Source organism: Vombatus ursinus, unplaced genomic scaffold (assembly GCF_900497805.2).
Source record: "Vombatus ursinus unplaced genomic scaffold, bare-nosed wombat genome assembly UNPS02014811.1, whole genome shotgun sequence".
Lineage (NCBI taxonomy): Eukaryota > Metazoa > Chordata > Mammalia > Diprotodontia > Vombatidae > Vombatus > Vombatus ursinus.
In genome coordinates, this window is record NW_020954589.1 from 16,039,383 (window position 1) to 16,052,544 (window position 13,162).

The window sequence follows — 13,162 nt, forward strand, 5'->3', positions numbered from 1 at the left end:
AAAAAATGTACATACCCTTTTTGAGCACTTCTAGGGCTATATCCCAAACAGATCATAAAAATGGAAAAAGGACCCACATGTACAAAAATATTTCTAGCAGCTCTTTTTGTGGTGGCCAAGGATTGGAAATTGAGAGGATGCCCATCAATTGGAGAATGGCTGAACAAGTTGTGGTATACGAATATAATGGAATACTATTGTGCTATAAGAAATGATGAGCAGGAGGACTTCAGAAAAACCTGGAAGGACTTGTATGGACTGATGCTGAGTGAAGTGGGCAGAACCAGGAGAACATTGTACATAGTAACAGTCATGTTATGCCATGACTAACTTTGATAGACTTAGTTCTTCTCAGCAACGCAAGGGTCTAAGACATCTCCAAAAGTCTTATGATGGAAAATATCCACATTCAGATAAAGAACCAAGGAGTTTGAATGCAAATCAAAGCTTACTATTTTTTTTTCTTCTGTTTTGTTGTTTCCTCTTTCTTGTGGTTCCTCCTGTTGGTTCTAATTCTTCCTTACAACATGACTAATGTGAAAATGTTTAATAGGAATATATATGTAAAGCCTATATCAGATTGAGCTCTGTCTTGGTGAGGGATGGGGAGAAAAATTTAAAACTCAAAAGCTTATGGAAGTGAATGTTGAAAACTAAAAATAAATTAATAAAAAGAGTGCCATTTCCAAGTGAGCATATGTATACTCCTTTTTATTTCTATTCAGTAACTACCAGGGATCTCTCATATGTAACTCTGCTAAAATGTTATTTGGGGCTTTAACTTCTTTCTATATATTTTTTTGTTAGATTTAAGTCTAAAAGGTGCACAATAAGCTTCCTCCCCATTATAGTTTTACTATTCCTCCCTGTCTTATTTAACTCTTCCTTTAAGTATTTATTAAGTGCCATATGATACATATGTTAAGTATTGATATTAATTCATTTTCTATGGGTTCTTTAAGCATAATATAGTTTTTCCCTTTTTTCTATTCTAACCGTCTTTTTTTGCTTAAGATAATTATTACCCCTGCTTTTTTGAGTCCAACTGAAGCATAATAGATTTTGCTAATTCTTCATTTTAACTGTGAATCTTTGTTTCAAGTGCATTTCTTGTAAAAACAAAATCTTGTTGGATTTTGCTTTCCAATTCATTGTTATCCTCTTCCATTTTGTGAGTCCATCCCATTCACAGTCATAGTTGTGATAATTGTCTATTTTCTTCTATCCTATTCTCTTGTTTTTCTATCTCTATCTCCCTTTGACAAAGAGAGTAATGAGAGGATTGTGTATAGTACTAATGATTTATGCTTTATGCAATCTATTTCTGCTCCACTGTCCCTCACTTCCCCTCTCGCCATCAGAGATTATCTTTTATTTCTTTCCTTTTAAACTTCCCTTCACAATCTTTCTTTTGAGATTAAAATTTGTTTTGCATTTCACTAATCCCTCCTGGAACCTGCTCTCCCTCTCATTCCACATACCCTCTCTGGTTTCCTTATCCAATTGAATGTCTTTCCACATCAAACTGAATGAATTCTACTGGTGAATTCTAATCTTTGACCAGTTCAGATCAAAGTGAGGTTTTCCTCCCCCCACCTCTTCCTCCTTATTTGTAGTCTTCTACTTGTATACCCAAATTATGTGAGACAGATAGGATATGTCCCCTCTTTTCCTCTGCTAGTATGTTCCTTTTCCTCTCCCTTTTCTACCTTATATAGTGCTTAAAGACTTGTAAAGCACTTTACATATGTTGTCTCATTTGCTCTTTACAGCAACCTGGTGAGGTAGGTACTATAATTATCCTCATTTTACAGATGAAGAAACTGAGACTAAGAAAGGTTAAGGAACTTGCTCATGGTCACACAGCTAAGTAACTGAGACAGGATTTGAAGTATGGTTGTCTTGACCTCAAATCCGGCTCTGTCCACTGCAACACTTACGTCAAAACAAAAAATGATTTCCAGGTCCTTGGTCTTCTGTGAGTGACTCCTATTACTGCTGATATTAGAATTTGGGGAAAGGGGAAGAACACTTCTTTTCCTCATAAAAGAATGTAAACACTTTATCCTTATATAGTCTCTTCTGAATACTCATTCATATTTACCCCTTTTATGTTCCTCTTAATTCCTGTTTACATTTCAAAGTTTCTAGTTGTTTTTTTTTTAAATCATCAATACTTAGAAGTCCTTTCCTTCCTACCCTCTTCCTGTAGGATTATATTTACTTTTGGTAGGCAGGTCACTGTTGGTTTTAAGCCTGTATCTTTTGCCTTTTGAAATATATTAAAAGTTCTCTGTTTGTTTTTTATAGTGGTAGCTAGCAAAACTTGTGTCATCTCCTGATTGCGACTCTTTGGTAGTTTTCTTTTGAGATATATATTTTTTTTTAATGTGAAAGCTCTGGATATTGGTTATGGCATTCTGGGGAATTTTATTTTGCAGTGTTTTTTAGAAGGTGATAGATGATTTCTATTTTTATTTTGCCATTTGGTTCTAATAGATCTGGGTAGTTGCCATTCATGATTTCTTGAGAAAGGGTAACCAGGCTCTTTTTTTTGGATATGGCTTTCAAGTAGCCCAGTAACTCTTAGATTTTTTTTCTCCTTACTGTTTTTTCTAGGTCAATTGCTTTTTATATTAGGCACCTTACATTTTCTTCTACTTTATTACTCTTTTAATATTTTTTTGCTGTCTCATGGAGTCAACTTGATTGATTTGTTCTAATTTTCAGGTAATTTGTTACTTTGGTAAGGTTTTGTAACTTCTATATTAAGCTATTAAATGTTCTTCCACTTTTTTTCTCTAGTACTCATTTATTTTCCAGTTTTCTGAAAGAGATCTCATTACATTAATAATTTGACTTTTAAAGTTCTTTCATATCCTCCAGGAATTCTAGTTAACCTTGTCTCAGTCTTTTTCTTCTAATGCTTTGCTTATAGATGCTATGGAGCTATTCCCTCCTGGATTTGCATCTTGGGCATCCCTGGCTCCATAACAGCTCCTTATTTTTTGGGTCTTTTTCTGTTACTCATTTTTTCCCCCAGAATTACTTCCTGAATTGTCTTGTGTACCTTGGATTAGGGGCAAACTGTGTACACTTGTATCTGGGCCTTGTTTGATGCTGACTTTGTATCATCTATGTCCTGCTATTGTCTTCTCTAGGTGCTGTGTTCTTCAAGTATTTCAGAAGTGCCTAAGGCAAGGGACCTACAAACTTTCAGTGTGACCCAGGCACACTGCCCTCCTAGGCTAATAGCTAACATTTCTACAGGACTTACTATGTGTCAGGCAGAATGCTAAGCACTTTACAGTTATCTCATCTGACCCTCATAACAATCCTGAAGAACAGGCATAGTGAATCCACCTTCCTGAATGACGTGCTTCCTGAGAGTAAAAACTTGAGTTCAAGAGCACCTGCTATTGTCAAACCATTTTTATAAAAAGCGTGATAAATAATGTATTCACCAAAGGTAATTATACTTCGAAAGAGTGTCCATACATCCTCTGGAAAAAAAAGAAAAAATATACTAATAACGTCAATGAAATTTTATTTGAAATTAAACTTTAATTGAACTTACAGTACTAATTTAAAATTTACTCACATAGATCTATTCAGCCCAAAGAGCTATTGTAAAGTGCTCCTAGCAAGTCAAAGAAGTATTTGTCAAATGCTTACTACGTGTTAGTTACTGTTCTAAATGCAAAATCACAGTCCCTGCCCTCAAGGAGCTTACATTCTATTGGGAGAGATAAGTAAACAGCTAGGTAGAGCCAAGATAAAGAGAATAGATGTAATCTCAGAAGAGAATTTATAAGAAGATGGATGAAATAGGAAAAACCTCTTGGACTAAGTGACATTTCAGCTGAGTCTCAAAGTAATTCAAGGAAACAAAGAGGCAGAGGTAAGGGGGCAGACCATTCTAGGTGTGGGGTAAAGCTACTGCAAAGACACAGAGCTAGGCAATGGGATTGTGTTTGAGGAACTGCCAGTGGTGCTGGAACCTCAGGGTATCTGGAAGTGAACAGAATGGCTAAGTTTTGAAGATTTTTTTTTTGGGCTAGGCAATGGGGTTAAGTGACTTGCCAAGGGTCACACAGCCAGTAAATGTTATGTGTCTGAGGCCAGATTTGAACTCAGGTCCTCCTGAATCCTGAGCCGGTGCTCTATCCACTGTACCACCTAGCTGCCCCCTTGAAGGGTTTTAAAAAGTCAGTTTTATCCTAGAGGTAATAAGATACCACTGGAGCTCACTGAGTAGGTGGGTGAGGGGGGTGACATGGTCGGACCAACATTTTAGAAAAAAAAATCACCTTGGCAGCTCAAGGGAGGACAGGCTGGAAGAGGGAAAGAACTGTACCAGAGAGACTAACCAGAAAGCAGCTGTAATAGTCCAGGTGAGAGGTTATGACAGCCTGATTGAGGATTGTGGGTGTATGAATGTAGAAAAGCAGATATGTACTAGATAATGTACAGGTGGCAATGTTAAGATCTGGCAACAGACTGGACATGTGGGATGCATAATCATTACTGGAATGGCCTACAGGGACCAATTACATTTTGCAAAATGTCTGTTGCTAAATGAAATTAGATTTTTGTATTATAGGACCATAATGAATATAAAGACCAGTCATATTTTAAAAATAGATCAAATGGATGTCAGTTTGATAGGGAAGTACATTTAGCAGAGGTGTTTGCTAACTAGCAGTTCCTATGTTAATTAAATTCTGTACTGAGAACTATCATCGAATGTGATTTACAACTAGTATAACATAAGTAGCCTTTCTTTCTAATTCTTTACTTTGGTGTCTCCACACCAACTCTGGCTTCCAGAAGTCTATACCAGCAGAACATAAGCTTAGGCAGGTCCAATGGTAAGAGGGAAAGACTTTAAATATGGGCCCAGTTGGCTGATTTTGTCTGTTGCCTGAAGACCAACCTAGTGATGCTGAAGGAAGGTCTTCATAAGGAATCTGACCATGAGCTTAAAAATTTTTTTTTCACATTGTTTAATGGTACATTTCAATCTAGAAGACTGTGATGTATTTTAAGGTTCTAATTTCAGATGCATGATCTCAGAAGTATAGCTTTAAAAAAATTAATCATTGAGGTCTTGACTACATAAAAATACCTTAAACAGAATAAAGTTTCCACTTATCTCAAAAAGCTTCTATAACGACTTTAAAAATACTTTTATACTAGCATCCTTATCAACCTGATGGGATTTTTAAAAGTTGCATCTCAGGGCATCTGCTTGAACACAATGAATACCTTATACTAAATTCTCCAATTTTTTCATTTGAAATTCACATTAAATTTCAAGGTGTGCACCTTCCCTTACTCTCTATTGTGAAAAGTTATTTCTAGGGCATTTAAATCTCAGAAGACATCACAACACAAGCACATTAAATGCTTTTTTGAAAATGATGGTTAAACAAAAGTTAAAAGGCAAAGAGAAGTGATGTTCAGGAAGCATAAAAGGCTAATTTAAAATCAGCCTCTGAGGAGGAATTGTACTAATTATTACATAAAAGGCAAAGATGCGTGACTGCATTCAAGGACAGAGCTGGAACTATAGTATTTCAACTGGTGGGAAGACACACAATGCTTTAAAACATGAACAGTAAATGTAAAATACAGCCAAAAATGGGTCATGAATAGAACTAAAGAACAAATTTCAAGTGGAGAGAGTACTATGTAAATACTGCATTGTTCTCCTTTAGTCTAGCAACCTTGAATCACATTGTTCCTTGTTTTCAAAATGTCTTCTAAAAAAATCTCAATACTGTAGTGTTCTGGCAAAACTAAGTGAGGGTTATCATATGATTAGGATTCAGAATTTCAATCCAGTAGCCATCAGGATCTTGAATAAATGCCAGTCCTTTCATTTTGCCTGGGTGGGGAGAAAGTAAAATATTTACTACTAAATCATTAAGAAAGAAAATTTAACATTTAAGGTCTCAAACATGTAATTCCCAATCCCTCTTTGGACAGAATTATACTATTAACTGAAAAGTATACCCTTCTCAGAACGTCTGAGCTCAAGCACATAGCTGGAAAATGACCCTACCAAAAACAGTTAATGAAATGGCACAAACTTACTAGTTCTTAACTCTTCGTAATCTTACACTGTCCAGTGATGCTAGATATACTTGCATTCCAGTTTGATCTCTTTGACCTTTCAAAGGCAAAGGGGACTCACTGGCTAACTAGTTAGTTAATGTTTTACAGTTTTTACCTGCACCACACAGAATACCTCTTGTTTACTAAGACTCCATTCTAATCCAATTCAATCCTTAAGCATTTATTCAATAGTAGTTACTACAGACAGTTCTCGCTTTATATAAGGGGACAGGTTGTGAAGACCACTATGTAAGGCAATTTTTACAAAATGCAAATTTGACCACAGACATGGGAAAGGAGACAAGAAGAGGGTCACACATGCATCCATGAAGGGAGGGGCCCGGCACATGGTTCAAGGAAATGTGGGGTCTGGGGACAGAGAAGCAACAGCAGGGGGAGGAACACATTAGGGTTGGGGTCAGCCATGTAGGGGCCTGGCCAGGGACACAGATAGAAGATTGGTGACAGATACACTGTATCCCATCCCAGACTGAAGAGGGGGGTGGGGTGAAGCAGGGCAAAGGTCTCCTCTATTGGCTCCAGAAGTCTCAAAACAAGCCCTAATTTCCTCCGATGGCTGTGGGGGTCTCTCCATTACATCAGGTCTTTCGCTTTCACTTGGAGGGTTTTTTAAAGTCTTTTTTTTTTAAAGGTTTTTGTGAGTGTTGGGGGTAGGGGACAGAGAGGCCATGGATTACCAAACAGAGTAATGTTAACATCTTTACATAAAGTCGAATTTGTGTAATGTGAATTTACATAAAGCCAGAACTGTATATACAAGGTGCTCTCTGTGAGGTGCTAAGCAAACAAATTAAATTTAATAATTTAAAACAAAAATCATAGCAAAATGCAAATTTTAAAGCAAATACCTTTCCAAGGCCATGGAAATATTAACCAAGCTTTGGACATGGACGCTAGATAAAGATGTTCCTGAAATAGGAAGACTTTGGCTATTTAAATAAATATTACTTAAAATGAAGGAAACTGAGGAAGACTGATACTAAGACTTACCTTCATCAGGTTTCTTTACAAATTTTACTCCTAATTCCTCAAATCTTTTACAAGCACCTTGTACATCAGGAACAGCAATTCCTATGTGGCCTGTGGGACCAGAAAAAAAAAATACAGCAAAGTAGGCCCGTAGATTTAGAGCTGGAAGAGTTCTAAAAAGTCATTTAGTTCAACCCCCTCATTTTATTTTTTAAAAATTTCTTTATTATTAATAAGCACAAAATAATTTTCACATAAAGGGCAGAAAAACTGTACTTGAAATTGGCAGCTAGGTGGTGCAGTGGATAGTGTTAGGTTTGGGGTCAAGAAAACCTCAACTCAAATCCTAACTTAACATACTTACTAGCTATATGACCTTGGGCGAGTCTTTTAACTCCTATAAGCCTCAGTTTCCTTCTCTGTAAAATGAGGTTAATATTAGCACCTACCTCACAGACTTGCTGTAATGAGAAAATGAGATGAAATATGTAAAATGCTTTGCAAATCTTAAAGTGCTTTATAATGCTAGCTTTTATTATAAAATTATAGTTTTCTATTATGTAGAATTTGCTTTTCTTTTAAAATATAATAATACACTAAATTCAACCTGTAACTTTCAAAGCTATTCTGCATATCTGATTTTTCTGCCTTTTCTTTTTTTGTTACATAAAAAAAAAGATGCCTTAATGACCATCTCTTCTTCCTTTTCTTTTTGCTTACATATTCCTACCTGCCACCTCCATTCTCATTTGTTTGAAGAAAAAAAAAAGACAAAGCCCTTGCGACAAATATGCATAATTAAACAAGAACAGCTCCCACACTAGCTATTTTCAAAAATATATGCATTATTCTACATCTTCTATCAAGAGGCAACCTCTTCATTTTAGAGAAGAAAGAGCAGAATCCTAGAGATAGAGAGACTTGCCCCAAGTGTCAGGGCCAGAAGTGGAACCCAGGTTCCCTAAGCTGAAACTCAATGCTCTTCCCACTATCACCATACTGCCTCTCAAGACTGTAAGAGAGAGGTACACAATTTAAAACATAAAGTATTCAAAAACTGACTGAATCAACTTGGTTTGGGTTAAAAGAACAAATGGTATTTAGCCAGCTGAAAATAATAGTTATTTTCACTTATGCATTATGCTGAGTAGGTTACAGGGTCCATGAGATGAGAGCTTTTTTTTTTTTTTTTGGCTAGGCAATGGGGTTAAGTGACTTGCCCAGGGTCACACAGCTAGTTAAGTGTTATGCGTCTCAGGCCAGATTTGAACTCAGGTCCTCCTGAATCCAGGGCTGGTGCTCTATCCACTGCGCCACCCAGCTGCCCCGAGATGAGAGCTTTTAAAAGCCTGTTGCCAGCTGGTCCCAACCTATCTTTCCAGGCTCACTGCCCTTCCCTTCCTGTGCTGTAAAATCCACCAAACTGGCTTTTTCTGTTCCTCACAAACAGTGCGTCATCTCCTCTCTCTGAATCTTTGCCCTGACCAATGCCCATGCCTGGAATGCATTCCTCCTTACCTCTCCCTCACAGAATCCTTCCTTTCCTTCAAAGTGGAGTTCCAGTACCACCATCTAGGTGCAGCCTTTTCTAATCACCCTCAGTCATTCAATAAACACTTATTGAGTGCCTACTATGTGCCAGGAGTTGTGCTAAGAGCTGGGAATACAAAAAGAAGAAACAGACAGCCCCTGCCCTCAAGGAACTTACAATCTAAAGGGAGAGACAATAAGCTATATATAGGAAAGACAGGAAATAAGTAAAAGAGAGAAGGCATTAGAATTAAAAGGAATTGGAAAAGGCTTTTGATCGAAAGTGAGATTTTAGCTGGACTTGAAGAAAGCCTGGGAAGGCTAGCAGGTATTAACTACTTTGTGTTTATTCTGTGTGAGTGTGTATTGTGTATGTATACATAATGTTAAGTTCTGTCACAATTTAAGCTTCTTGAGAACAGGAAAACTCTTCTTCATCATATTAATCCCCAGCATTGATCCAGCACAGGGCCTGGTACATGGTAGGCACTCACATGTTTGGTGATTTGACTGCTTCGTGGTATTTTCTTTTTACTCAATCCATGCATATGGTTTACTACCAAAAGGTTTATTTAGTAGGTTTAAGATTATATTGGCTTTAAGAAGGATAACTGAATCCTGTGATTTTAATGGGAAGATTTAGTTCAAGATAGAAGTGTCCAATTGGTGTAAGTATGACATGATGTTGGCAATTATATTACATTACAATTAAAAATCTGCTGAAAATACGATGACAATTCCAAAGTGAATCTGTCACAGTGAAGCAGATCTAAAGTACAGGAAGAAGCAATAACATTTAATAAACTCCTAAAGATTGTAATGCATGTGGAGAACCAAAATAACTGCATTACCAATGCCCTGCTTACACTAATGAGTTTTGTATAAATTGAAGAGAATGACAACACCCCAAAACACAGTCATACTAAAAAATAACCACATAAATATAAATATAACATATGAACATGCAAACATACCAAATCCCCGAGGGTCTGAATTGCCATTATGGTAAGCTTGGTTCTCATCATTTTCAGTGCCCCAGTTGCTGCAAAAGGCAGAAAAATATAAATATTTCAGAGTGAAAATTTTTTAAAAGAAAGCTTTTTGAAATACTATAATATCAAGCAATCGCCTCATTTACTAAGCTACTGCAAAATGAAGAATGCTTTTGGTCACAGAGAGTGATAATCTAAAGTACATACACTCTGTTTTTGCATCACATTTTATTTCCAAATACAGCAGCTATCTCTACCCAGCTATCCCTTCCTTCTAACAAAAACAAAAACATAGTTCAGCAAAGGCATATAATACATCAAATGTATCAGAAAGTATATACAACATTCCAGAGCCATAGACCTTGTTCTCCAGCCACATGAAGGAAGGGAGGTGCCTTTTCTCATCTCTTCGTCAGGGCCAAGCTAGGTCCTTGTCATTATGCACAATGTTGGTTTTGCTTTATTCTTTTATTCACACTGTTGTGACTCCATGCAGTTTTACCTCATTCTGCTTATTCACTTCACTTTGCATTGGTTCACGTAAGTCTTTCCTTGTGTAGGGCATCCAAACAGATGCTGAATCTTTTTATCTCTCCCTCCACAACATCTCTTATATCTGTCTACTTCTCTTTATTCCCATCACTCCTCACCTCTCTCCTAGACTTAATGCAATATACTGGTCCAGAATATACGGGAGACCACTGCCTAGAGCATGGCAGGGATCAACTGATCTTCCTGCCTCAAAGTCTCTCCTTTCTCTAATTCATTTTCCACAAGGTGCCAAAGCAATTTCCCTAAAATGTAGGCCAGCTGTATCACTCCCAATAAACTCCAGTGTCTCCCTACTGACTTTAGGATTAAATACTATTTCATCCTTTTAAAATTTATATTGTCTTATAGCATATATAATTATTAGTGTAACAGTACATGTCTAGAATTCATAAATACTCACATATTGGGTGTGGGTGTGCGTGCACTCAAAAATTATTTTACTGCTAGGGCATGAAGTTTGGGGACCCCTACTCTAGGGGATTTAGTCATGGCAGGATTCTGCTTACTGCTTAAGCAAGGTTCTTCACAGAGCCAAGCTTGCTTTTTGTGATCACTGCTTCCTTTTAGAGATACTCACTTACTTCTTTAATAATATATTATAGAATTTAGCCAGGTATCAAAGCCAAGCTCCCTGTCCCTTCCCCACCTTTTTTTTTTTTTCGGACAGTGAGACATATGCCTCCTTCCCAGGACTCTGGGGCCCTACTGCTCTTCACAATTTCTTGTGTCTCTCCAACAGTGGCTCATTGTCCCATCCCAGAACTGTCAGAGACTGTGACTTAGTTCATCTAGGTCAGGAGACTTGGATTCATCAAGGACAGCTCAAAGTTTTCAGTAATTACTCTCTCCTTATTCATCTTGAGTATGCATTTCCTACTAGCCTTTCTCAGTCTGGTCTTTTTAGCACAAAAATTGCTCTCCTCAGGAGAGAACAGACAAACAAAATCAGATTGGAGCGGGTCTACCTTCCTTCTGTTATTGGCTATTGCCTTGCCCTCCACTCACACAGCAGTCTTCTCCCTCCTTTAATTCTCTTTCCCTCAACGTTCTTTGCTTTTTCTCAGCAGCTTTAACTTATTCTGACTTTTGTCCCTCATGATACTATTTATATATTGAGTCATTTTGCAGTGATCTTCTGTTAATCTGCCCATGCTTCCATCCTCCATACATATAGCATCATAAATTTAGAGTTGGAGGGGTTCTCAGAGACCATCTGTTCAAACCCTGCCCCCTCCCCTTTATTTTACAGGTGAGGAAACCAAGTCCCAGGGAGTATTTACCCAAGGTCTTGAAGAAGCAAGCCTCAGAATCAGGATTAAAACCTAGGTCCTTTGGACCCAGAGCTAGCGCTTTCCTCCTAAAATGCATTCCCTCCTCTTAAAGATCTAACTCTTTGTATCCATGCTGGTTTCTTCAGACCACTTCCATTTTGTTTCCTCATTCCCAACTGAAACTGTCCCTTTGTGTCTTCAGGATTTTGCTCTTGAGAAGTTCTCATCCTTCCTGCAGTGACTTCTAGTCCACAGGACCACACCTGCCCCTTTTCTGCTCTCTCAAATTCAAGGATGCCTGTCATAGTGTGCTGGACTTTCTTCTTCACTTGTACCACACAAACTCTGGGAGTGGGTCACTTTTCTCCAAGGTTCCCATTACTCTAAACCCCAACAACCAGTTCCTCCCTGTTTGTAAGAATGAGATACAGAATTGAACCTCCCCCTTTAAGGTTCCTCTGCTTCTGGAAGGACAACATCAGTGTTGAGCAAATAAAAAAATTACTAGCTCTTCGCTGTCAAATGCCCATGTGGATAGCATTATTTTCCCTCATGATATTATGAAGAGGATCCTAGTAAAGAAGACCAGTATAAGACAACTTCCTGTAATAAGACCTAAAAACTCATACTCACTGTGTTAACTCAAGTGTACCTTTCCTGGAAAACGTCCAAGCTGTTTTTTCACTTCTATCTTTTGGAATATCATTTTTGTCTTCAAAAGCCAAGAAGTAGAGTGAAAATTTCATGGTGGGAAAATCATACTTTTGGAGTAGTCTGAAATTAGAGAGGGGACAGAAGGAGGACAATTAGATTAAATCTTCAAAAAACAAAACAACAAAACAAAATAGTCTGAATGGTTCATTTATGAAACTATCATAAAGTCCAGTTGATATACATATGATATGGCCATCAGCAAAGGCATTTTTAAAGTTCCCCCAAAGGAATGTAAACTAAACACATTTCAAAGAACAAATCTAAAAATAATTAAAGTACCAAGGAATCATTATTATGCAATTATTCTAATTCTTAAAAAACAAAAACAAAAAACCACTAACTTCTTTTTACGAGGATTAATGGTTTTTTTTAGGAATGTTCACAGTTGGGGTCTTCATCTAAGGATTTTGCTATTCATATAATTCCTTGTTGACCAAATTGGTTCTAAAGTATCTGCTGTTTCTTTATAATGAAATAGGAAATGTCAATGAACCTTATAAAGAGTTCCCAATGTGTACCGGCTCAGTTTACCAAGAATGATATATTTGCACCCTCTGTCCACGGTCCCTGAAGTTTGACAAATTCTTTTCTGAGATACAGTTCATTAATATGATCACACACTTGCATGCACATACAGACATAATAAGAATACCTGTTCTGGTGTATGCAAATAGAAATTTGGGGAGAGAAGAGAGGCACAGGAAACGGTCAGTTTTTTCACCTTAGGAAAAGTTAAAAATCCAGGTATTTCATCCCTTGCTATTTTAGGATTAGCAATTCTTTTAGAGGGGAAGTTAAAGAAATAAAACTTGCCAGAAATTAAGGTCTCATTTTGTTAATCGAATCTCTCCTTAATACATTTCTTGACTTGAAAATGCTAAATAAATTTATCAATATAACTTCCTATCTTGAAAGAGAGGTATACACTGTGATCCAGATACACACACACACACACACACACACACACACACACACACACACACACACACACAC

At 37.2% G+C, this 13,162-nt stretch overlaps 1 protein-coding gene across 1 annotated transcript in view; it reads right to left on the reverse strand.

Annotated features, from left to right (window-relative positions):
• Nucleotides 1–4,156: 4,156 nt before the first annotated feature.
• GLO1 (glyoxalase I) overlaps nucleotides 4,157–13,162 on the reverse strand; it is a 24,634-nt gene continuing 15,628 nt past the window's right edge. The window contains exons 3-6 of the mRNA XM_027876763.1: nucleotides 12,089–12,229; nucleotides 9,615–9,682; nucleotides 7,132–7,221; nucleotides 4,157–5,890 (exon numbers count right to left, since the gene is read on the reverse strand). Of these exons, the coding sequence (XP_027732564.1) occupies nucleotides 5,802–5,890; nucleotides 7,132–7,221; nucleotides 9,615–9,682; nucleotides 12,089–12,229 (388 nt within the window). The 3' untranslated portion in view covers nucleotides 4,157–5,801. The remainder of the gene's footprint in view (nucleotides 5,891–7,131; nucleotides 7,222–9,614; nucleotides 9,683–12,088; nucleotides 12,230–13,162) is intronic.